At 40.5% G+C, this 27,612-nt stretch overlaps 1 protein-coding gene across 1 annotated transcript in view; it reads left to right on the top strand.

Annotated features, from left to right (window-relative positions):
• The window catches only part of LOC132867701 (histone-lysine N-methyltransferase PRDM9-like), a 148,466-nt gene that overhangs the window by 27,415 nt on the left and 93,439 nt on the right, over positions 1–27,612 (top strand). Inside the window, exon 2 of the mRNA XM_060900709.1 lies at positions 21,174–21,345. Coding sequence (XP_060756692.1) covers positions 21,186–21,345 — 160 coding nt within the window. The 5' untranslated portion in view covers positions 21,174–21,185. The remainder of the gene's footprint in view (positions 1–21,173; positions 21,346–27,612) is intronic.

Below are 27,612 nucleotides of genomic sequence, written 5' to 3'. Positions count from 1 at the left end.
ATGTTCTGATAATAAAGTTCAGTCCAAAGTCAGTTATAATCCATGTCCGTCAAGGTCTGTTTAGTGTATGTACTACCCGGGTAGTGTGTATGTGTACGGTACATTGTTCAGATCTTATCTGATCCAGGTGTGACTCTTCACAAAGATGAGGAAGATGGAGGATTGTGCACCCTCTTCGACTCCGTCTCGCCTCAGACGGGAGCTCCTGGTCGATATCAACACTGTCTGAAACGACGTAGATCCAGCAAAAAAAAAAAAAAAAATCTGTATAGCAGAATATAAAGTTATCAATTTCTGTACAGAATTATTTCTTGTATCTCTCCTACTTAAATGCAACCTATAAACAACTGTATTATGAGATATAAAAAAAACCCTCAAGTCACCATTGTGAGTCTTTTACAGTATTACATAAGCCACCTTGCACAAATTCTCTTATCTGTATCAATTATCATGTTTCAACCATCTCAAATTAATTTGACACAGTGTTCACATTAGAAAATTAGGGAAAACCCTGCAAGTTTACATATCATAAGCCTTAGCAGACAATTTAAACTCGTCAACCTTGAACATGGCATCCAAAAAATGGCGCAGTAAAAATTACGGTCGTCATGTGAACAATAACATTTACAACTCGTACTCAGCATACTAACTCGTTGAAACATCTTTGCAACATTTACGGTCAATCCCCGATTGTTTTTTTTGTAACATAAGAACATTCAATATTAGCATTCATAGTGAACAAGAATGTGCTTATTACTTAGCATATTAGCACGTAGCATACAACCAGAAAACTCACCGGAGTCCTCAATAAAGAAAACAAAAATCACAGCAATTTCTCCGGTCGCAGCTGTCCTGGAACTCTCATAACTCTGGAAAAACATACAACTTGTGTCCATGAAAATAAAACAATATTCTTCCCATAAAACATTAATCTTGCTCATAACGGATCATTGTGGCACCAGTGTCGGGGCTTGACTTGCACCTCCAGCTCCCAGCATGCAAAAAAAACCCCACCCTCACTGAATTTCCCGTATTGACACTACATGAAGCGCCCCCTTGTGGTTACTCAAAGCAACTACAGTTACAAACACAGCTCTCTTAATGAAGTCACATAATGAAAATGAATGAACATGAAGCCAACAATAAAATACACGTAATAAACCCAACTGTATTTTTCATGGGGTTACATACAGAAAACATGTTGGACATATTTTGGGTGCTATTGTCATGACAGTAAGTATATTTGTTTTCAATACTCATACACCAAGTTGCCAAGTTTTCCAATATATTATTATTTGTTGATATTATGGTGCTCTCTGTTGTTCTCATTTATATATTTAACAACAGTATCAAAATACTTGGGTCTTGAAATAAATGCACATTAGTCATGAACAATGGTAACTACTCTGTGTTATTTTTGACAGAAGTAAAATTCATACATGAACAAATTTTGGCTAGTTGATTTTCTGTTTGGCTCGTTACTTTGGAAGGTAACTAGTCTGGCTGACTGGTGAAAAAAAATATATGAATTTCTAGGCCTGCATCATAATATTAAACTGCAAAACAAAAGTTGTGTCTTACCAGATATAAAGTGTCGAAAGCAAACACAGTCATTGTCAGTAGGTTCCCACTTGTTACGCTTAATTGCTGTGATCCAAAGCTTTCGGTGAGCTTCAGGTTTTTTTGGAATACGGTAAAAGCTCTTGGGATCATTCTTATCAAATCCGTGTGTACAGCCGATAACACGACACTACCATAATTAAAGACCCGATAACTCCGATCGGCCATTTATAAATAGCCTCTTGCCAACCAAAACATCATGTGACCATTTCGTGACATCATGGCGAAAGCTACCATAGGACGGTTTGAACACATGATCTTGACATAGCCAACAGATTACAGTTTGTTTACATCATACCACGTGGACATATTATTTTGACAATCAACACAAACATTGGAAAAAAAGACCGCTTGTTTAACATGCATATCAAATCAGTATGTAAATGGATCTGTTATTTGCTTTCCTATGTATCTAGTTACTTGTGGGTAGGAAATTTAACGTATCAGATTTTAACCCTCCTATTATCTTTGGATTAACCCTCAACGGTAGCTTTGGCTCTACACTCATGCTTCCAAGTCGTCACCCATTTGCCCCACTGTGAGGGCTCTAATGCCAGAGTTGGGAGATTACTAACTCCACCTATAGTATCCAGACTTTCCCCTACAGAAACTATACTGTTATTCTCACTGGCCTTCTCTAAAGCCTGGATATGCGCTTTTGAAACTGCAATCTTCTCCATCGGAGAGCTAACCAATTTGCACTTTTCACAAATAAACTGTCACTCGCGACGGAGGGAGAATGACTAAACATCCTGCACTCAGCACACTGAACAAGCTAAAGGTGTGCCATGATGAAAAGATTCACGTACCTTAATCGAAGATCTGTTGATATTAAAGCAGATCCCATGTGGATGGCCTCCGCTTGTGGTCTTTACGCAGGAGGAGAAAAAAAAAAAAAGAGAGCCTCTGGTCTTGGTGTTCTTCTGAGAGAGAGAGAGAGGAAAAAAAAGGAAAGTGAAAATACAATAAAAATGAGAGGATACTGGAAAATTATTTGTAGAAAGAAATAAAAAGATTCGTGATTAATGCCAACACTCGTGGAAAAAAGACTCCTCGCAAACAACTCGGAAACCAAGAAGTACGTAGCACAGAATGCGCATGCACCAACTCGACCAACTAATCTACCTGTGACTATTCTGAAAACTACATAAACAATATCTATAGCAAATTAGTTTCATCTGTTCATTTTTCATTGGTCTACTATGCAAAATTTAAAACTAATGCAACAAAAGTATGCCAGTATAATTTATTCATAATTACTCATTCACTTATTAACTTATTTTTATTGTGATAACCTTTGACTAATATATTCATTATTTTGTTTACCTTTTTCATGGGTATGTTCTACCCTCTGAAAACATGACAGAGTTTCGTAGATGGTAGCTGTCTGGCCAGCCTCGATTTTCTCTTTTTTTTGTAAGTAAGTTGTCTTCATGCCTTCCTTTGACAGGTACTGGACTATGAAGATGTCGTGTTTCTCCATAGTCCTATCTGTCGACTCGTCAAGGCCAACTCCTATAAAGGGGCTCTTCTGGAGTTCTTTGATGAGACTAGTAACGAGCACTTGCAATGTAAAAATGAATACAAAAATCTTATGGGTTGTATATCTAATATGCTTTTTTTATAGGATTCTTCTAGTCAGCTGAGTTGTTCATTGTCCACCTATTGTCAAAATAAACCACCTATAAAATCTAAAACCCCCCAAAACAATAGGTTAGTAATAAATTGGATATCAAACTAACCTTATCCAAGGAAGCAAAGTTGAATACCGTCGGGGATTCTTTCGTGCAGTTTCCACCCCTCCTTAGGTTGATGTCCTGCACTACATGGTTTTGCTGAAATTTTAGGAAGGATGGATATTTCCTGAAAGAAGAAAATGCATTTTCTTCTAAGCAATGAGCACAAAATAAGCAATGAGCACATACCCAGAGCAGTGGGCAGCGATGCTACAGCACCCAGGGAACAATTAGGGGTTAGGTGCCTTGCTCAAGATGGGTGGGAAGATGGTGCCTGTGTGTTTGGCTGGCCATCTCCCTCTGTTGAGTGTGTCAGGGCTCTACATTAACTTTTGAAACCACTTGTCCTGTCGGGCAAGTTGAAAGGAAATTTACTTGTCCGAATGTGAAGTTAACTTGTCCAAAGAAAAATTTGAGAAAAAACCCCACAAATAAACTATTTGTAATAAACTAATTTCACCAGAATTACTTTAACACAAAAATCTATTCACTGCAGAAAAAAATTGGACTCCATCAATCATTAATTTATGAGAAATTGAAAACCAGAAAATTAAAATTATATATATTTTCATTTTTAAATTATTAACTTTGAATATATATCTTCCACTGATTAATTGTTGTCTAATTATTCAGTGTGGCTCCTGTATGGTATTTAATGGTTGCAATGAAAGTTGCAATGTTTTTTAGCTTTTTGTTGCGATTACATTGCGGGAGGAAGTGAAAGTTGCGAGAAATTGTTGCAATTTTCTCTTTTTGTGATTAAAATTGAGTATGTTAAATATTATTACTGAAAAACTATTGATTAAAAAAACAAAGACACTGAGAAATGGTCCTATAAACAACTTTACCAATATGAAAGATTACCAGGACTACAAAAATGCAGAAAAATAGGCTTTACTTATCCAAATGCACCTATTGGTTCAAAAGTTAAAGTGCATAGAACCTCACAGCACAACATGAAGTTACCTTAAAATATAATATAAATGCCTTCATGTAAGAAAAAAAACTATTAATACTAGTACTGTGTGCAGGCAGTCTCTCCTGAAGACTAAATTAAACAATAATTATAAACTAATAAAATAAATGGCTCAGGCTTCATAGAAGAAAAAAAAAAACAATTTGAACAGAATCTCGCAGCATGATGCTGAAGCTGCCTAAACAATGGAAAATAAAATACCATTTTGGTAAAAATGTTGGCATCCATTAATTTCTTGTATTAAGTAAAAAAAGTGCACACAGTCCTTCACTGTAAACATAACACTTTCAGTAACAGAATTTAAGCCTATATAAACGCTGACTCACACATGCTGCTTCTCTTGAACGTATACACGGAAGTAAGGCGGAAGGTAGTTTGTCGAAGTCACCTCAAGACTATGCCAACAATTGATCAAATTTGTGGGAAAGTTGCGGTGATTGGATATAATTGTAACACCGCCCTGAATTCATGGGGATTGGTTGAATTTGTGTTGATGTTGCAAATTGCAACATCATGAAATCCTGGAGGGTCTGGTAAACTACCGTTTACTTTTCAGGACAAATACACAAAGCGGTATTGGCCGGTTTCGCAAGCAGAATATTGCGCATGCACACCGCTTTTTCCGAAGAGAAACATCCGGCGATTCATCAAAACAATATGTCGAGTGAGATGCTTCGGAAATCATGTGAATAAACTGATAAATTTGATATGTAATCCAAATATCGGCGTATTTTGGCGCTTGTCCAATTGGACAAGTAACTGAGATGATGAACTTGTCCGACGCAAAGGATCACTTGTCCCAGACAAGTGGACAACCATTAACGTCGAGCCCTGTGTGTTGCTGTTTTTCTCAAGTCTGTTGTTTGTTATATGGAGTGTCTCACCGCTGCAGGTGTATGATCACCTGACACTTCTTAATATTCATGAGTCTTTGGAAAAACTGTCGATCTGCGGCTCTGATGGACATTCAAAGACGCCTCCGCCTTTTCTGGTGTTCATATTGCCACATCTACGGTATCTTTCCTGCTGGCTACCTCGCAGCAGTCACCGCAGAAGACGTGGAAAGCGAGGAGGAGTTCTCATTAAACTTAATTCTTACCTGGCTTCTTCTCGTCACGATCCCCGCCGTTTATTAGCCGGATCCTCTATGGACTACAGGGGCTACAATCTGCGGAGTTCCACGGAGTACAGGTATCGGTGGCTCCGACCGGTTCTCCATGATACCGGGGTGCTGTTCCTATGTTGTCGGCTAGTGTGGACCTGTCAGCGGGGCTGTGTGCTGGGGAATCTTCGCTCGCTCACCTGCTCCTCTCACCAGTCTGGCTGTTGCTCAGCTCATACTGCGCTGATTAACACCAGATCTCTCACAAATAAGACATTTATTCTGAATAACTTCTTTGCAACACATGATCTGGATTTCCTCTTGCTGACAGAGACCTGGTTGAAACCAGGTGAGAACAGCACCTTTTCGGAGCACCTCCCTCCCGGCTGTTCTTTTTTTCAGCACCCCGCAAGCTGCTGGTCGTGGCGGCGGTCTGGCTGCTATATTTAAGGAGAGTTTCAGATGCCAAATGTTAACCACTTATAATTATTCCATCTTTGAACTGCAGCTGTTTGTGATCGACCTTGCCTGCCCCGTGTTGTGTGCCACAGTCTATTGTCCTCCCAAATTTAATAAGGACTTCATTCAAGAGTTCTGAGTTTTTGTCTGATTTTATTGTAAAGTTTGATAAACTATTGATTTGTGGAGACTTTACTATTCATGTTTCTTGTGTAGCAAGTCAACTGGCTAATGAGTTTAAAGGCCTTTTGGATTCCTTTGGTCTCACCCAGTCTGTTAATGCACCAACACATGAGCATGGGCACACTCTCGATCTTATTTCTCATGGGCTTTCAGTTTCCCTCAGAGAAATAGTGGACACTGCCATTTCGGATCACCTCCCCATTGTTTTTGAATTTGCTGCCCCCCCCCACCTGCCAATAAGCCTGTTTCCCCAGCTCACAGATCCTTACTTTGTCAATGGCTGAAGAGTTTGCTGTTGCCTTTAGGGACTCTCAGCTGCATGCTTACAGTGGGCTGGTTCCTTCCCTTTGCCCAGAGAGTCTACTCTCCACTTTCCATTCTACTTGTTCTGTGATTCTGGATTCTGTTGCCCATTTTCAGCAAAAAAAGCATCTAAACCAAGACAGATCCCTGGTTGAATGACCACACCTGTCTGCTTAGGCAACAATGTAGACAGGCTGAACGGCGGTGGAAAAAGGACAAACTGCATGTATCCCTGGGCTGGTTAAGGGACAGTTTAGCAGTTTAGTTTAGAGATCTCTGAAGGAGGCCAAGTCCAAATATCTGTCTTCCATTATAGCCAATAGCTCTCATCATCCAAGACTGTTATTTAATACTATTGACTCTGTTATTAATCCACGCCCCACTGTTCTGTCTGATGCCTTCGCTGCAACCTGTGAAGAGTTTGTCTGTTTCTTTACTGACAAAGTGGCATCAGTCAAACAGAATATCAGTAACATTGATACGTCCCTTGATAACGTGGATGCACCTCCTACACAGTCTGCTGTTTTTGACTGGTTTGAGACTATTTCTCTGTCGTTTTTCACGAAGGTGGTTAGTGGCATGAAACCCACTAACTGCCCCTTCGATGTCATTCCGGCCAAGTTTTTGAAGGTTTTTAATTCTGTTGGGTCAAGTCTGCTTGTTTTTATAAATACTTGTCTTAATTCAGGGTCTGTCCCAGCTGCCTTCAAACATGCTGTAGTTAGGCCCCTCATCTCATCTCATCATCTCTAGCCGCTTTATCCTGTTCTACAGGGTCGCAGGTAAGCTGGAGCTTATCCCAGCTGACTACGGGCGAAAGGCGGGGTACACCCTGGACAAGTCGCCAGGTCATCACAGGGCTGACACATAGACACAGACGACCATTCACACTCACACCTACGGTCAATTTAGAGTCACCAGTTAATCTAACCTGCATGTCTTTGGACTGTGGGGGAAACCGGAGCACCCAGAGGAAACCCACGCGGACACGGGGAGAACATGCAAACTCCGCACAGAAAGGCCCTCGCCGGCCACGGGGCTCGAACCTGGACCTTCTTGCTGTGAGGCGACAGCGCTAACCACTACACCACCGTGCCGCCCCAGTTAGGCCCCTCCTTAAAAAAAAAACAAACAAACAAAAAAAAAAAAAACACCACATCTTGACCCCTCTGTTCTGTCCAATTTTAGGCCTGTCTCCCATTTTGCCTTTTCTTTCTAAGGTCTTTTTAGAAAAAAAATTTTATTCAATTACAGTCATTTTTAGAGAGAAATTCTAGTCTGGTTTCAGATCCCAACATAGCACTGAGTCATCACTGTTAAAGGTGCACGATGATATCGCTCTGTCTGTGGATGCCAGGAATCCTGCCATGCTGGTGCTGCTCGACCTCACAGCGGCCTTTGATAGAGTCAACCATGCGGTCCTTGTATCTCGCCTAGAGCAGTATGTTGGCATCCGTGGCACTGCTCTCCAATGCTTTAGGTCATATTTGGCAAATGGGAGCTTTGCTGTGATGATTGGTGACCTCTGTTCTTCATATGCATCCCTCTCTTGTGGGGTGCCACAGGGTTCTATTCTCAGCCCTATTCTGTTTTCATTGTACATGCTACCTCTGGGATCAATTATAAAAAAAAAAAAAAAACCCACAATCTGTCTTTTCACTTTTATGCTGATTTGCAGATATATTTGCCCATGAGACCCAATGAAAATACGGCGCTTACTAAGTTACTGGATTGTATTACTGATGTAAAGCACTGGCTGGCACGGAACTTTTTGCACTTGAACGACAGCAAAACGGAATGTATTTTATTTGGCACGTCACCCATGTCAAATGTTCTTACAACAAACTCTGGTACTCTGGCCCCCTTTTTTAAACCATTTGTACAAAATCTTGGTAATGTTTGACAATGGGCTTACATTTGATAAACAGATTAGTAGTTCTGTTAGAACGAGCTTTTTTCAGCTCCGTCTCTTGGCCAAAGTGAAGCTGTTTCTCAGTCGGCAGGATCTCGAGAAGGCAATCCATGCATTCATCAGTTAGAGACTGGACTACTGTAATGCCCCTTATGTTGGCCTCAGCCAGTCTTCAACTTGTACAGAACGCTGCGGCCCGATTTTTAACAAGCACGTCCAGACGTGAACACATTACTCCTGTGCTGTCGTCACTCCACTGGCTTCCAGTCCGTTTTAGAATTGATTTTAAACTTCTGTTTGCTTTTAATGCCATCAATGGCCTGGCTCCCTCTTACTTGTCTGAGATTTTAACTATCCGTGATCATGGTAGAGCCCTGCATTCTTCGGGTCAGCTTCTGTTAGAAGTCCCAAGGTCGAGATATAAACAGTGGGGTGATCGTTCTTTTGCTGTCGCTGCTCCCAGACTGTGGAATAATCTGCCCCCTGACATTCGCACCACTATTGATCTCGGCCTTTTTAAATCGAAGTTGAAGACCCACTTTTTTAGATTGGCGTTCAATCCTGACTAGGGGAGTCTTGTTTTTGAGGGGTACTTTGTTTCGTCTGTTCTATTTCATGTCCTTCTGAAAGGCTTTTAATAACCTGCAGCACTGTGGCACCTTCTGCAGTCAAAACCTGTGTTTTTATGTACTTTTTTTTTTAAATGTATTGTTTTGTATAAAACATTGTTTTGTGTTTTAGTGTTATGTTTTATGGCTTTGATGTAAAGCACTTTGGGTACCTTTCGGTTATTGTAAAGGGCTATATAAATAAAATTTGATTGACTTTAAATAGCAAAATATATTAAATACCAGTATTCCTCTATGTTTAAACAAAAAGGAAATAAAGATATAAAGTCATCCTATTTACATGCAAAAGAATCGCTTGACATTTTCTAATAGACCCCTTCGCAGTAAACGTCATTCATACGTAAGCGGAAATTGCGCGCGCAGCCTGGACCCAAAAAAGACTCAGAAATGCCTAGTTGTTGTTTTCGGGTGTCAGAATCGTAGCAGCAGTGATGGGGTTAAAATGTACAGAATTCCAGCAGGATCTCACCCATTCCAAAAAAAAAAAAAAAAAAAAAAAAAAAAAAAAAAATCCCTGACGTCTATGACTACAAGCCATCAAACGTGTAGAGTGGGATGAAAGCACTATCAAAAATGCGTGGATTTGCAGCGCCCACTTCATCACAGGTAAGATCAGGCTATTTATTAAATCTTTCTTTTTTATTCTTTCTAGTCTTCGTTTATTGATGTAGCAAAATACTTTGGTAACGTTTGTCTGATTAGCTGGGTCATAGTTACACAATGTAATGAATATTGTTAGCATGTTAACTTAGCTTTGCATGCAATTTTGTTTGTAGGAGAGGTCTCGCTTGACTCAATCAGTCCAGATTTTGTGCCATCATTATTTGTGTATGCTGAAAATCACAATTTTAAAGCAAGGATGGAAAGGTAAAATTGTGTGCCCTCACTCTAAATGCCAACTTACGTTGACTGCTCTAACCTAGCTCCCACCCCACTCAGTTTCATTTCTGGTCTCTGCCTCTTGCTTTTTACGCAGCTCTGATTTCTCTTAGCTGCACTCTTTACACTATCATTCCTTTCATGCCATTACCTCCTGCAAATTGCTGTTTAGTGTTGGTATTTGCTGTTATAGCTAAAGCCACATTGCCATCACATCACTGGCATAATTTGATTAAAACAAAATGAATATGAATGTCCCATTGTTAATCAAGTTGTACATGCCCGCACATAACATAATCATATGCGTCTACAGACTTGTAGGCACGAAGTTTTTCGTGGGTGTACACTGAAGTCTTGTCAATAAGGTACGAGTATATATCTGGCCATTGTATAGAGGGCTACTGCATGACGTCACCGCGCCGCGAGATTTTGTTAGGCGCCATACTGGAAGACCAAGTACATGCACTCACAATATAAAACAAAGTATGAGCGAGAGTAAAGTGACACGATGGCTGATAATTCTGGTTATGTGAGTACATTACCAGCTGCAGAAAGGGCACGGTATGTGGAGAAACTGGCTGCGATTGATGGGTTTGACCCATATGATAAGACTTAGAAAAAATTATGTGAATCCAAGCACACAGTTTAACGCAAAAGTTCATTTATATCCCGACCTTGTCAGCTGTCAGATTTATGTTAATGGACCTGGTAAGCTGGTAAATATTTATTTATTTTTTCTTTACCAAATTCTAACAGAAAACGAGAGCGCCCAAAAGGGAAAACCGAGCCGAGCCGCCTCACGGCTGTAATGCAAATTGCTTTCCTCCTCGGTATACAAGTGCGCTTCCATGGCAGGGAAAAAGAAACTACATTCTGCTGCCTATGTAGTCCCCTATTTAAACAAATAGGAGTCATTCAGGATTCAGCCATGGTTTTGCTCCGTGTTTTTACTCAACCAAAGTTATACAGTATTATGAGCTTTAAATTGCATAAATAAAACCATTTGGTGAAACTTTGAAGAAGAGATTGTATTGGTTTAAAGTTTTTACCTAACGTTTTCATGTCGACTTCAATTAATACACTAGTAGAATCGATGACTAGTTTAGTAGGCCAAAACTTTTTTTCAATTTTTGACTGTACCAGCCTGAAAAAACTTGCGACAGTCAAATGGAAAAAAAGCAAGCTGGTCATGTTGTACTGGACTAATCTATGACTGATGAGTATAGTAAGTGATACTAGTACTGATACAATAAAACAGACGACTGTATTCTGGTAGGCAGCACGATTTATATTATTTCTCCGTGTCAGATACATAAGGAGGATCGGACACCAATTCTGCCATCTGTTTGCTACCCAGACATTGTAAACTATTTGTTGTTTACACCCAGTGCCTACACTGCTGATGACTTGAAAGCCTACAAAGGGCTACAGGCTTACAATTATGTTGTTAGTGGCTTGGTTCGTGATATTACAGCTGTTATTAAGAATAACCTACACATAGTTATGGCCAAGGTAATCTTGTTGATATTTATCTTTTAATAATATCTTTTCAGTTGAAAAATTAATACTTTTTGTTACTATTAAGGTATCCATAATTTAGGTTAATTTATCCAAATTATACATATGTATTTATGATATATGCCTACACAACAACTATGCTTTATTTATATAATAGGAGGGAGAGCAAGCCCCAAACCATCCTAAATTATTATTATTATTATTATTATTATGATTATTATTAAATTGTAGAAGTCTGGGAGGCTTGCTCCTCATACAGTTATCAACTTGAGGCCAATTTAGCATGTTTTAAATCTGAATTTCTTGCGTTTGCTTACCTCAAAGTGTCCACAGATCATGCACAGACTTATCCATTATATCCACAGTTTTTTGCCAAGTCTCACACAGGTTTCTTTCAAGTCTACTGTTGGGCCAATAAATCATAAATAAAACAGCTCAGATTTATTTGTTTAAGTTGTTTGCCACTCCACTTTATTCTCGTGGGTTCACATACTGCTGCCGTTATTTCCCCCTAATCACGAGTTTGTTGGTCTTCCAAAATGGCGCAGGGTCTGTTTACTTCCGGTTTCGGGTGACGTCAGTGAAAGGGGTCTATACCAGGGAACTTACTAACATCGTCCGTCCACTCTTTAATTAAATGCGGATCCGGTAGGCGATGTCCACTTGTTAGAGTTAACTTTATTTATGCAGCATTCTCGATCTTGTAACGACAATTGTTAGGCATAATCTGACAGCTCATAATGCCAGTCTATGGGCAGCGCCATTGTTTCTGGGTCCAGGCTGCGCGCGCATCCTGGCAACGGTCGGTTACAAACATGCGAAGGGGTCTATAAGCAGATTGTGGTTGACAATTAGGAACAAAGACACACTGGAGCAAAAGAACATTAAAAAAGGGATCATAATTATATTGAAAACATTATATATAAAATTCATTCAGTTTCATTTTTTTAAAAAAATCAGGTTTGTATTGAACATTCTTAATAAGATAAAAAGGTTAAAATGAAGGTGGTATCCTGAAAAAAGGGTTTATTAAAAATCATTGACCGTTCAAATACCCATTTGGTATCTCCTCCGTCGCAAGCCAGTATACAGATTTCAGGGCAGTGGTGTAAGATGCTTTCTGATCCTCCTCCACCTGCTTGTTGGACTCAATAATGCTTCGCTGCTATGGCCATACAGTGGGCTTCTGACACCATATGTGTCTTAAGAGTCTTGGTGCTACAAAATAAAATTTAAAATATTTAAGAAAACACAACTTTTAATATTTAGTCATGTAGTAACATTTTCTACTGATAAAGCCAGTAAAATTGAGTTCCAGCACTTTTTATTTATTTATTTATTATTTTTAACAGCTGATTACTTCATATGTAAGATACTGAAAATAAGGTGCACACATTAATTAATTAAATGAAGTACCTTCATTAAATAATGCCATTTGGCTTGTGCTTGATAATGACAACCTGAAGTTTTTCTTTCCATCAGTCTGCCTTGATCTCTTGGCAGAACTTTGCTTTTCCAATGGTTTCTTCTATTAAAGCATATATAAAAACACTTCTTAGTAATGCAGGGTTGGACTTAAAGCAGTCCCCATTGGGAAAATTATCTACAAAATCATAAAGGACTCCATTTTTAAAAGACCATGGAGTCCAGGGACTCAAATTTGAACGTCTTAGTCAAACCCTGTACCTAGTATGGACAAAATCTTGCTGTATTTGAATATTAATCAAAAGCAACACAGTACATCTTTCACAGACAAAATACTCATTGTTCGTGTTTGAAATTTAGTGAAGTTCCTTTTTGATCAAAAGGATTCGTGTTTTTCACAACCCAATATTTCATCTAGATTATAACGTAACAAATATAGGCAGTGTTCTCCACGGGCGCTTTTAAAGTGGCACACCGCCACATTATAATTCCGGCCTGCCACCCTTCCCTTGGCCAAAAAAAAAAAAAAAAAAAGGAACTTCATCAGTGTGCACCAAATAAATCATAAAGTATTTGCTTTATTATAATTTAACTATTTAACATGCAGAAGACCATTAAATGAATGCTTATGGGGCTACGTGAAGTGGCCACGCGATTGCAGTAGAAAAACATCCAGCCGGCTGCATACAGATTGTGACACAGAGCTCTGCAGATTGAGGTCTATCCCTGTGTTACACTACACCGCACCACATTACACCATACTGACACATAGTAACGTTGAAAGCTACAAGCTGCAGCTAGCCAGCAGCTAAGTAACTTTGCAGTGCACACGCAGATTGTTTGTAGCGTTATTGTACAACGGTTACGCTTATCTATCGTCTTTTCTGACCATACACTGTTACAGTAATCCTATAACGGCGCGCACACACACTAAGTTCAGGTCTTTAATTTTACGTATCTGTGATTTGTGTAGGTGAGAACTGCATTTTCCTGTTGCTTCACTGTTTGTTTACTGCAGGACTTCCAGGTTCCTGGGTCAAAGGACCCAAACTATGGAGGCCGGGGTGGCTTTGTAGTGCCAGTCTTGGGCATGCACAAGCTGGTGCGCATGGACTGTAGTGGTTTCACCCCATTAACATTATGTGTATTGTTAAAAAAAATGCATTTATTGTAACTGGGTATTTTGTTTATGAATTATAGAGATTATTGGCATGCACTTAGACCCGAGATTATGTAAATGTATGGTTTATAGACTGGTACCAAAATCCAGAATTGTGACACCCAAAGGCATTTTTGAGACAAAGTCAGCAAACAGTCTTATTTTGTCAATTTGGGTGTGCCGAATTCAAATCTGCAATATGCCGAGCTCTATCTGACCTCTGTTGACCTCTAGAGGTCATTGAACTTTGGGCCTGTAAACGTCTCAGCTGAACCCAGTTTCTCAGCTTTCTAAGGAATGAAATGTACTAAAATGATTAATAAAGTTAGCAAATGGCCTTGTTTGTTAAATGTTTGGGTGCTGAATTCATTTTTCATTTGTAAAATGACATATGACCTCTGATAACCTCAAGGTCATTAAACTTGGCCTATAGGCCTATGCATTTAATGGCATTTTTAAACTGACTTTACTCCCCCAAAAAGAATATGAACAGACAAAAAACAAATAGAAAGGAACAAATACAACATTAAATGCCAGTCCATGTACATGTGACTTACTTTTCACAATGAGAATGCCTAGGCGATCACCTTACATAACATTGCATTACATTTAGCGGTTATTGTTTATACAAAGCTACTGAAAAAAGGACAGATTCAGCAGCATACAAAATGTGGGGGCATACAGGTTAATCAGGGTTAGTATATATGAGAGTTTTTTTCTTTGTTGTTTTTTGTTTTGTTTTAAACGGGGTAAAGCCTTTACAAAAAACAAACAACAAAGAAAAAAACTCATATATACTAACCCTGATTAACCTGTATACCCTGTATGCCCCCACATTTTGTATGCTGCTGAATCTGTCCTTTTTTCAGTAGCTTTGTATAAACAATAACCGCTAAATGTAATGCAATGTTATGTAAGGTGATCGCCTAGGCATTCTCATTGTGAAAAGTAAGTCACATGTACATGGACTGGCATTTAATGTTGTATTTGTTCCTTTCTATTTGTTTTTTGTCTGTTCATATTCTTTTTGGGGGAGTAAAGTCAGTTTAAAAATGCCATTAAATGCATAGGCCTATAGGCCAAGTTTAATGACCTTGAGGTTATCAGAGGTCAAATGTCGTTTTACAAATGAAAAATGAATTCAGCACCCAAACATTTAACAAACAAGGCCATTTGCTAACTTCATTAATCATTTTAGTACATTTCATTCCTTAGAAAGCTGAGAAACTGGGTTCAGCTGAGACGTTTACAGGCCCAAAGTTCAATGACCTCTAGAGGTCAACAGAGGTCAGATAGAGCTCGGCATATTGCAGATTTGAATTCGGCACACCCAAATTGACAAAATAAGACTGTTTGCCGACTTTGTCTCAAAAATGCCTTTAACTCCTTAAATAAGCACTTTTTTGAATTTTGGTACCAGTCTATTATGCAATGTTGGTAATATAAAATAATTGGTATCTTCCAGGCGGCACGGTGGTGTAGTGGTTAGTGCTGTCGCCTCACAGCAAGAAGGTCCTGGGTTCGAGCCCCGGGGCCGGCAAGGGCCTTTCTGTGTGGAGTTTGCATGTTCTCCCCGTGTCCGCGTGGGTTTCCTCCGGGTGCTCTGGTTTCCCCCACAGTCCAAAGACATGCAGGTTAGGTTAACTGGTGACTCTAAATTGACCGTAGGTGTGAATGTGAGTGTGAATGGTTGTCTGTGTCTATGTGTCAGCCCTGTGATGACCTGGCGACTTGTCCAGGGTGTACCCCGCCTTTCACCCGTAGTCAGCTGGGATAGGCTCCAGCTTGCCTGCGACCCTGTAGAAGGATAAAGCGGCTAGAGATAATGAGATGAGATGAGATGGTATCTTCCAGTGGGTGGGGACAGGCCACTATATCTAGCCCTTTGAAGGGAGGTGGATTAGTTGGATCATGGCGCTGTCGGTTATGTAGTAGTCATGTAATGTGCATGTAATCAGGTGGTGCAAACATAGTGCAATACAGTATTCTGTTTTGTAGACAAAGTATTTTTTTTTGTTGTAATAATTACTTGAACTTTTATTATTATAATTTTTGTGCTAAATTTCTGCTGCTACTTTGGGAAACCAGACCCAATAAAACATCTTGTATTAAAAGTTCTATCTTTGGCCGTTGTCCATCAGATGATATGTACAGTAAGAATGTGTTAATTTTTTGTAAAATGATTTTAACAATGATTTAGCAATTCCTATCCATTATTGGCCAGTTTCACTGTCAAAAAAAGCCCAAAGTCCGTCAGCTTCAAGAGGGGGCTTTGCCCCCCTAGCCCCCAAACCCCTGCCACCACCTTTTATTTTTGAAAAGTGGAGAACCCTGATAGATGTCACAAAAACATATATATTTTGCAGTACATAGCTACTTGGTGGTCACAATTAAAAAAACAAAACAAAACACTAAAGATTTAGACTAACCCGTTGTTGGGTCCAAGTTTGGTTTGGGGTGGAATCTTTTTCTACAGAATCCTTCTTGTTGTTGTTGTGATGAGGGTGGTGGTTGTTGCGCTCCATTTCTGCACATTGTTCATCCAAAGTGAGATCCAGTTTGAGAGCTGTTGATAGTGAACTACTAGAAGTTTCTGTAACTGGAGGCAGAGGTGGGGACTTGAGACTTGGGGACTTGGACTCGAGTCACTGTTTTCATGACTTGTGACTTGACAAAACATGAAAATACTTGAGACTTGACTCGGACTTGGAAGTTTAAGACTCGGGACTTGACTTGACACACGATGACTTGAGTGACTTGAGTGTTATTTCCATCGTGTTTTTATTGTGAAAATAAAATGTAATATGCACATACTTCAGTAATTTTGATTGCACTACCGTTGCGTTGTCACCGCCCTGTCCATCAGGCACGCTCTGTGTGGGCTATATACCACGCCCCATGCCACGATGTGTTCACAGATTTCACATCATATCATCATGTCAGCCATCCCAAGAGTAATCACTTTTGGCTTCAAGGGCTACTGCCTAGAAGGTAAACGACAAACGGCGCAGTGCAAGATTTGCAACGTGATGATTTCTGACAGCCAGACCACGACCTCCAATTTCGTCCGGCATTTGAAGATCCATTCTGCCCAGTAAGTTTATTAATGTGTTGTTATTTGGTGATGGCAGCTAAACTCCTCGTTAGCCAATGTTAGCCACGAGAGTGAGTGGTAGGAGGATTTTAGCCGTTGCAGATGTAGCTAGGGATTCAGTTTATTATTGTGAAATTCTTATGTGAATGCTGGTAAGCAATGTAGTTACGTCAAGTTTAATGATATTGTATATCAGTAGTAGTAAGTTGATTGTGCACTTTGCAGTCGTGATGCTGAATAACATAAGCAGCTTCCTACCCTGTTGTTCTGTTTCAGGGTTAAGCTAATGGTCAGCTTGTGAACATGTACACATTCATGAGCAGTACAAATTCGTGTAAGTGTGTTCGTGTACATTAGCCAGACTGTCCATAGGGCATAGAGGCAGGAGAGTTTATCATAGCCATTTGAAATAGCAGTGCAGCAACCTGCACGTTTTTTTCGTCACACTACCCGATCAAAAAAGAAAAGAAAACTCCGTCCCACTGCCTATCATGCACTATTGAAAAAAGCGCCACGATTTGGATTCACCGGCATGCCACTCGCTGTTTGAATACAGGCTAGCAGCAATACTAAACTCTGCAAAATAGGCTGACTGTGCGTGGGAGTCTCAGTTCCCGCTGTAACACAGTGTTACGAAAATAAATTGTGCAGTCATCCAAACCATGAATTTACATTTAGTATATCAGGCTACCAGGCCACCAAAACAATGGTTTGAATGACTACAATTTAGAGAGCACAACTCTGTAACTGAACAGGTGCATTGGATATTTCCCAGTGAGGTAATTTAAAAAGTCTCTGGGTAATTGTTCAAGGAAAGATGAATCCCGCACACTGTCCTTTCCGTATTGTTCCCGAAACGTTGCACTTGTGGTAAGGAGGACAGTGCGTTAGCCACAACCGAAACGTTGTGAGCAAAGTTCCTGTGGAAAGGAATGCGCGGGATGCATATTTCATTTAACATTTATTTTCGTAACAATCTATTATAGCGGGAACCAAGACTCCCGCGCCAAAGTCGTTCTACATGTCCCCGCTCCTCACAGGCTGAGGCAGCCTCGGAGAGGGAGAGCGCGAGAGCGAGAGAGCGCTTTTGCACACACCTCTGTAGCTTGTCATATGGGGTAAGATGATGTCACTTTTGCACAGGCGAACAGGTCTTCTTTTTGAGACCTAAATTATGTCTGACACATTTCTCTATCCTTTGGGTTTTTTTTTTTTACTGGCGCAAACATGCATCGAAGTCACTTCAGGTTTCTCCACGTGTATCTTATTAATAATAATCATCTCATCTGACATGATTAGAGATTGGAGGAGCTCATGCCCCTGTTAGCCCAAGGTGTCGTCCTACCCTCTTTTAACTACGCACATAACAGAATGCCAGTTCTCTGCATGAGTAGGCTACCATAATGGGGTGGTTTTTTCATTAATTTTTGCGTTTACTATTTATATGTATTTATTTATATATTGTTTAGTTTTATTTTATTGTGAAAAATGAGACAGACAGCTCCCTGAATTTTTCATCTTCCTTTGCTGTTCTTAAACTTCAGGGTGTACAATTACATTAAACATAGTGTGTATGGCATTAGACACGGTGTTCGACTTCGGCCCCAAAATTTCATTTCGGTGCATCCCTAATAATTAATTAGATGGCCTGTTACTGGATCAAGTAAAGGTGTTAGTAGCGGCTGCTGTTATTCCCATCACTGATCAGAAATAAATAAAATATAAAAATTAATGAATGTGCCAGGGATGTTTACTGACATTTACTTATGTATTGCCTTTTCAATGTATTAAATTCATATTCTGCTGCTAAAATTACGCCAATACGCCTAAGGTGACTTGACTTGACTTATTATAGGACTTGACTTGACATAGCCTGTGACTTGACTTGCCCAAGACAAAAAAGACTTGGGACTTACTTGGGTCTTGAAGGTTAAGACTTGAGACTTACTTGAGACTTGCACATGTGTGACTTGGTCCCATCTCTGACTGGAGGATTCTTGTTAGGCAGGTTGTCTTTCTTCTTGAAGAAAGATTATATGCTGCTTTGTGCCATCACGAGAAGAAGAAATCATGCAGTGTGTCTTGTGTGAATTCTTGCATCAGTGTGAAATTGGTGTGTGGGACAGCATGGCTAAAATATTTGGGGCATGTGGTCAGGACCCATCTGGATAGATTGGAGACTATTTTTGAATCATAAAACAGTCCATAAATGCCTACATTTTATATATAAATGTTTCTCATTTATATTTTAGATCGGTACAGATTAGCATTTTTATCACAACAAGAATTTTCCATGGTCTGTGAACTCTGGAAAATTTTTTCCTGTGTATGCACTACAGTGCACACATCAACTGATCTGCTCATCAGAAATAGAAGAAATATTTACACTTACCTTTGATCTTTGGCTGGATCGAGTTGAAGTTTAAAAATAAAAAAAAGGCACTGTTCATCAGGGTCACAGTTCTCAAAATTGAATTGAATTGCTGTCCTGAATCATGAATGGAATCACTGTCCTGAATCATCCGACGCGCATAAAATCTGCGTGCTGTCTTGCAACAAGTTTTACCTCCAAACAGCCTGAACTATGTCTGACAGCATGGCAGGCGAGAGATGACGTTCACACACACTTATGTTTTTCAGCTTTAACGTCCATTTAGGTACCCAGACATGTGCATACACACAGTTGCGTTTTGGTCTGGGGAAATCTCTGCTCTCCCTCCTTTTCTGTTCTCCACAGTCACTGCAACAAACACACACAACATTAATTGACAACAGGTGCATTGACTTTGCCACTCACCTTCCCTGGCCCCGCCCTACATTCACAAACTGACACTAAGCCACGCCCCCACTGCCACAAATGCGTTTGAAGTTCTTCATACTAACTGTTCAGGTTTTTGTGTCATGCCGAGATAATCATAAAGAATCGCGATGCCGCCTCTGCCAGTTAGACGAGGCTGGTGTATATAACTGCAACCAGGAGGACTAGTTTCATTTAATGCTACAGACTCCTTTGGTTTAATCCATGTTTCTGTTTTAAACACAATACATTAAACTGCTGATCAGTAAGAAGTTCATTAACAGTTCATGCTTCAATGTAATGAATCGTGTGTGATGACTCTGCAGGTAGCAGACAGACAGTTTAGCCCAGACCTGGGCATTTTCCGGCCCGCGGGCTGCATCCGGCCCTTTGGTTCATTCTGACCGGCCCGCGTAAGGTTACTTAGAAATTACAAAATAAACGTATTTTCTAATTTTACCTCATGCATGGACTGAATGTGCATTGCTTTTATTTTGAAGTTGTGTTCAACAAAAACGCAATGTGCGCGACATGAACATGACATGAAATCCCACGAAACCTAATCCCGTGATAACTACTTCCGTAATTTGTCCAGACCAACCACAAACTTGTACGTCATTCTTCAAACGGTCCAGCCAATCACATAGTGTGACGTCACCAGCAGGCGCCGGAGCCCGAACCAATCTGTAGATCTGATACCTACACCGAATGGACTGATGATCATCTGTCAGCTGTGCTTCGCATCTCCACCTCAGACATTCAATCTGACTCTGATGCACTCGTTAAAGACCAACAGAGACTAGATTTCTCTCACTGAACAAATAAAAAACACCAAATGAGGTGATTAGACTACAAATGTGGGCATCATTATTATAATATGATGTATCTTGTTTGATATTTGGAGTAGAAAGACAATATTGTGATGTCTTTATTGTGTTTTGGGGTGAATGTGACTGAAAAAAAATGGTACAAACGTTCACATTTTGTTAACCATTGTTTTGGGAAATTTGATTGAATAAATGACATTTTTTGTAAGGCAACCTCGTTTTTTCCATACTCTTACCAGTCTTAGCAGCTTATAAAAACAATGATATTTATTGCTTTATATAAAGAAATACAATTAATATTATGCAGAATTTAGTTCAGCCTTATGGTCCGGCCCTCCACAAAATTTTCTGTTTCTCATGTGGCCCCATGGAAAAAATAATTGCCCACCCCTGGTTTAGCCTGTCCGTCTGCTCCCTGGCCTTGGCTCTGGATTGTCACAGATCAACTAGGCCTGTTCTGAGACTATGAGCTATGCTGCGAGAAATGAGAGCAGCATCTTCCCAAGTGGGATGGATACCGTCCCGCCCTAACAGATTATTTGTTTGATCTTTAGCTGTGTGAGGACATGAAAACAGAGACATCCATGGATGGAGAGACCTCAGAAGCCTGTGTGAAGAAAGAGGAGACCCTGGAGCTGAATATCTACAAGTATGGAGATGATCTCGACAACCCACCTGAAGGTCTCTCCGTTAAAGTGGAAGATCCTGACGATAAAGACTATCTCTGTAAGATATTAGGCCACTCTGGTGCTCAGTAACACTCACTGTTTATTCTACCCTGCACACTATCTGGTGCACTAAAAGTGCATTTGGGATGTAGCCTCAGTCTCTCTTTTATTTTAATCAACAAATTGTGACATTGAAATTTAGATTTTTTTATTGATTAAAGTATGAACTTTGTTTATAGAGCGTGTAACATGGTAGCGAGGAGTGAGAGAAACTTATTTATTTATTTAAAATACTTTAGTCATTCTAAACTGATGTTAACCTGAACAAAATAGTATGGAATATCACATGATGGGTGTGTGTAAAAATCTATGCCGCGTGGCTTTATTTTCATATAACAGCATGGCCCAAAGTGTATGATTCCCCTCAAACCATAGTGATTTGCTTGCTATTGCAATTTTTAATTTATTAATGAATGACACATTGAAAGAATGTTTTTGTTTCTGTTTACACTTAATGTGGCATAATGTCTGTCATTCTCTCCAGCCACTCCTGTGTTTTATTCTGAGACAAAAAAAAAAAAATATGGGATGTCATGTGACTGAGAAACCAGAAAGCACAAAGTCCTCTGTCCTGAAGACTCTTCCATCTTGGGAAACTTACTGACTGATACCTGGGTCTCCTTCCATAAATGTTAAGTAAACGTGTCCTAACGTCTTCACCACATTTAGAAGATTATAGGGTTTTTTTTTCCTCTTTCTTCCACCCGTTTTTTGTCCAGTGTGGTCACCTGCTAGCCTGAGAAATCCCATGCTGCTTTGCACAATCGTTCCGATCTGAAAAGACAGCATGGAAACTATGGTCTAAAGGCTCGCCTGAGTTAGGGAGCCAATCAGAGAGTGGGGAGGGGTGGAAAGACGGTGACGCGTACTACTCGACAAACGGAAGCTTGTAGTTTATTTGGGACTGTTTACGGATCACATTTAACATGGCGGCGAGCGATACGAACCAAACTTTCAATTAAGCTTTAGACACTCTTCTGAATAGTTTAGAGCGAAAGTTTGTTTTAAAACGTCAGTAATCGTTCGGTGCCATTGTTTTCCTATTTTTGTTTTGCCTTCTCTTTCCTTCTCTTCTTCGTCGCCCTAACTACGTCACCGGGTACAACTGCCATGATTGGCCATGGGCCATGATTGGCCATACGCCAAATGATAGACATTCGCAATGTCCAATAAACGGCCGTTGACAATCGTAAACCACACCTCCCCTACGAGAAATTCAATAGGTGGATTCCAGACCATATTTCACTTGTGATATGGTCTGGTGTTAACCAGACTAGTCACCTGCTAGTATCCACCCACTAGCCAGGTCTCTCTAACCATGTGAGTGAAGGCTAACATGTACTTCCTCCAAGACATGTAAAGCCATCAAACTCCTCTTTTTAAACTGAAGCTCATGCTGTGTGTAAATGACTCTTATTGACGGTATATAAGCAAGTTAACTACTTCCTGTAAGTTTTATTTTTGTTAGTGCCTTTTACGTTTTTGGGTCTTTTATTTTGAAGCCCTTCTGGCGTGCTCTCATCTGAGAGTCAGCAACTTGCCCATAGGTGTTCACACGTGAACGGCAGCTAATTGAAGAGTGTACGGAAGGAAAAGGTGTTTTGAAGACGGTGCCTTGCAATGTAAAGTTTCATTATGGATAATTAAGCGCCTAGCTGGAAATGGGAACAAGGTATTGTGTGTTTCAACTTGTTTTATAACTGTTTGCTGTGACGTGTTATCCTAATTAACTACCGAAAGGGTGTTTATGTATATCGTTGTTGTATTAGCCATGCTAAGGTTAGCTTATGTGAAAGGGTGCTATATGGATAAGCTGTAATGTCGTGTTAATGCTGGTTTTCTAGCTTTTCATGTGCTTTGACCGATTTATATGTGAGTGAATATTTGATAAATGTCCACATGTATGGTTAACTGGCATTATGGAAATGTTGATACTTGTGAGAGAGAATTTTATTTTATTTATCCATCTGCAGCTCTTACGGTGTTTGTGAAGAAAGGTTGTGAAGGAAAGGAAGTGTATTTGTGTTTAATTAAGGCTGATGGCTGAACATAAATGCTTCTTGAAACATCAGTAAGCTTCATCATTGTCTGGCTGGGGTTCGCTATAGTAAGAGCTTGCCCTCATCGATCTGACGACTTGCTGCCATTATGACGGGCCATGATGGAGGGTCTTCACGGCGTGTCTGCTGCTACTACTTCACCATGTGCTGTCTACATGGATTCATCATGAACATGTCGCGACGTGTCAGCACATGATCCACTTCGACAATCCAGGCAGCGGTTTCATGGATTCGATGCAATGGTCAAGTACAGTCACATTCACTGACATTGAAGCAAAACTGAGAGTACACATCTATATTACACAGTCTACAGGCTGCAACAAGGTGAGCTCCACATGAACAGCCCTTTTAGACTGAACCAGTGAACTTTTCATACTCATGTTCTCATCTACAGCAAAGGAAAGAAACTGTTGCTTACACTCACACATGGACACATTCACATAGCCTCTTTATGAAAGACATTTTATATTTTTTGCATACCAAGTACTTTGAGAAGTGTGTTCATTACAGTACTTGCCTGGACATTTACAGTTGTTTGAGTGTCTGCACGTTAATGCAGCTCTGCTAGTTCACTGTGTCCCACAGAAATTTTGGAGACTATGGGGGCAGCCCATGGGGGGGGGGGGGGGGGGCATGGCGTGCGTGTCCAGTTGAATTGCAGGGGTGCGCGGGGGGTTGTTTAGTGCGTGGCGTGCGTGTCCGGTTGAATTGCAGGGGTGCGCGGGGGTTGTTTAGCCTACTAATACTACTAAACTAAGACTAACAAAGAACAAATTCGTTGGTATTGGTTATGCACCTTGTATTTTATTTTAGCATGTTGCTACAGAGGGCAATCCTACAAGAAGAACATATTACAGATAGCAACCAAACCAAACCAAAAATCCTACAATACTTCACACCCTGAACTCCTACAAAAAGTCCTACAAAACAAGGACTTCTAGCTCTGCTGTATGTCAAAAGTGACCCTGACAAATGCCTGCCCTATTTACAAAGACCACACCCTGCACTTGCACATTTGATTTTTCTTGGCTTTGAGAAAAAGAGTTCGAGTGCCCTTTCAAAATTTATACTGTACCTTCTGGTTGTGGCACGTTAATGGAAATCCTCAAGCAGGTGGCCAGGTGCTCTCCTTGCAGTCTGTTCCGAAGGTCTGTTTTGACCTAAAATGTCAAACAACTTGTTACTACAATGAGTCATGTGATTGTAGAGCTCACTCTGAAATATTTAATTAAGTGAAAGTGAGATTGAACTTGGGTGGGATTTGAGCATAAAAACAATGGATAAATGTAAATTGAAATTCACATCACTGGTTTGCCTGCAGATGTCCTTACCCTGTTCATTGTGGGAAAAGTCTCTTTCACAATTCACGCTCGACACCGGCACAACACGGGCAATCGCTGCTAAGTGTCTGAGTAATGGGTATAGAGATCTTGCAGTCACGTGACCGGAAAGTACACAGCTGCCATCTTGTCGGTAAAAAACACAGCTGAATACTGCTGCACTCGTGTACAGAAGGGATCAATTTCAGCCGACAGACTACACGGCTCATTTTTCTAATGAACAGATAACTAGATATATGTCTAAAACGATCTACAGATTAGTGACCCTTATGGCTTACCGGACGTAGTTTTCACGACCGGATGTTGAACTGCCAGCGGAATACCCAGACGTGTATAATTACCTCATTAACTTTCCCTTGCTGTTCAGTGGTGAAGCACTGCATGCTTATAAATCTCTGGACAGTTATCTTTACAGAAATTCAGGATTTGTCAGCGACTCAGATGTGGCATCTTGTAAACAAGAATCCTCATTGGATGGGTAAGTCACTTAAGTATTGAGTATAGCACTGACCAGCCGATTATAGAATAGAATAAGGTAATTCCAGCTGTAATTCCAAATCGTCCGTCTTGTTTACCATGGATCTGGCGTTGGAGAGATAGAGGCTTAGCAGTGGAGGTTTGAGTGGCTGTTTTCTGAGCTTAGTCAACAGGCCGGCTCTGCCTGCAGCCTCGCTTTTGCTTCCGCTCCCGGTGCCGCCTCCTTCGCTTTGCTTCCGATAACAATCCACGGAGACCCCGCTGGTCTTGCTATCTCGTCCAGAATGTTGTGCATGCGATGGAAATCGCTACAAACCATCATTTTCTGCTGGAAACCCATGTCCAGTAAGTCCATACAGTTGTAGTGGATATTGAAGTCCGGTACAGACGAACAACACGCAAAAATACACACAAAAAACACAAACATGCACAGGTAGGGAGAGCTTGTAGCCGCAGCCGTTGTAGTAGAATTGTATATAGTAGGGTTTTCCAGAAGAAAAGGTAGAAGTAGAAGGCGGAAATATGGCGTTTGACCGACAAGATGGCGTCTGTCACAATCTGGATCGGCTGTGACTTCACATGCAAGTGCTCCATAGACCCTTTTCAGTCACGTGACCTTCGTAAACGCGACCACCATTTTGGACATGTAGTGGACTTCAGCTCGAATCAGTTTGAATGCGAGGAAGGCGACAAATCAAAAACATAAAAGAAAAAGGAGCGAGATGCAGAAAACATCTTCACTATCCAGCGACGTAGGGCATTTACAGGGCGAGCAGAGGGAGAGGTATTCGCAAAAATTGATGTTAGCAGGCTTAGAGAACGACGTTTACCTGCTTCCACCAGGATTGTTCACTGACGTTCGGAAGTACATGAAGCCCTCGTCTTTACCTGACTTCGGCCCACATGATCTGTATACCATATAGTTATTATTTTTCTTTTTTTATCTGACATCTAATTTTTAGATTTGTTTACCTGACATGTTTCGACGTACGACTGTCGTCTTCCTCGGAGTGTCACCGAATGTTGTTGGTGACGCATCTTTTATCAGCTGATGTTTTTGAAGGCGTGGCCTTCCTGTCTGGTTTGACAGGTCGGTCACGCCTTCTACTGTCTGTTCGTCCCCTGCAAGATGGCACTCCAGGTATGGGAGAGCATGTATGCTCCCTCATCCCGGTTGATGGTCCTCGGACTTCGCTTACGGATCTCCATGGCCTCCCTGATCCAGCGCTGATGTTTATTATCTTCTGTGCGGATGACTCTGGCATTCCCCCAGTCCATAATATGCTTTTCCCTTTTGCAGTGATCTGTTATAGCTGACTTGAAATTTTCCTGTTGTGCCTTTTCTTTTATTGTTTGGGTTTGTCTTGTAGCTGTCTCCTTTTCACACTCTTTATGTTCATTTTTTCTTGTGTTGAAACTCCTTCCTGTCTCCCCAATGTAAGTTTTATTGCATAATTGGCATGGAATCTCATATATGGTGTTGCATCTGTTGTCCAGATGTATTCTGTCTTTGGGATGAACCAGGATCTGACGGAGTGTTGTGTATGGTTTGACAGGTGTGTTAATGTTGTGTTTCCTCATTGCTCTTTGAATGCGTTCCGTTATTCCTCTGATGTATGGTAATGTCACTACTCCCCTGTGTTCTTGTTTGTTGGTTTGTTTTTTCTCTTTCTTCTGTGTTTTATTATTCTTGACCTGTTCTGCCCCTTTTGATGTTGCCCATTGTGGATATTGACATGCCTTCAGTGCGTGTTGTATGTGTTGTTCCTCCTGTTCTTTGTCCTGTGGATCTGTGATTATTGTTGTGCGTTCATGTAATGTTCTGACTACTGATATTTTGTGCATTATGGGGTGTTCGGAAGTCCAGTTTAAATATTGGTCGGTGTGTGTGGGTTTCCTGTGTACTTTTATTTTGATGTCCCCTTCTTCTGTGTGATGTATTTTTAAATCCAAAAATGCTATTGACTGCTCCGTTTCCTCTTCATGTGTGAATTTTATATTACTGGTATTGTCTATGGTGTTGAGATGGTCGGTAAGTTGTTGAGTGTGTCCCCTCTTCACTTTTTCCAGTATGTCATCCACGTAACGTTTCCAGAGTGTTGGCCTGTATTCTGCTGATATTGTAGTGAGTGCTCTCTGCTCCAGATCTTCCATGAAAAAAATGCACATGATGATTGATAATGGGTCTCCCATGGCAAAACCTTCCTTTTGTCTGTAAATTATATTCCTGAACTGAAAGTATGTGGATGTGGAGATGAATTGAAGGAGCTGCGTGATGTCTTGTACAGTGAGGTTTGTGCGTTTCTTGAACGTCCTATCTGTTTTTAATTTTTCTTGTATGGTGGCTTCCGTGGGTGTTCTGGTGAAAAGAGATATGATGTCGTGTGA

Source organism: Neoarius graeffei, chromosome 19, assembly GCF_027579695.1.
Source record: "Neoarius graeffei isolate fNeoGra1 chromosome 19, fNeoGra1.pri, whole genome shotgun sequence".
Classification (NCBI taxonomy): Eukaryota; Metazoa; Chordata; class Actinopteri; order Siluriformes; family Ariidae; genus Neoarius; species Neoarius graeffei.
Note: the sequence above shows the minus strand (reverse complement) of the source record. Positions and strands in the feature narration are given on the sequence as shown.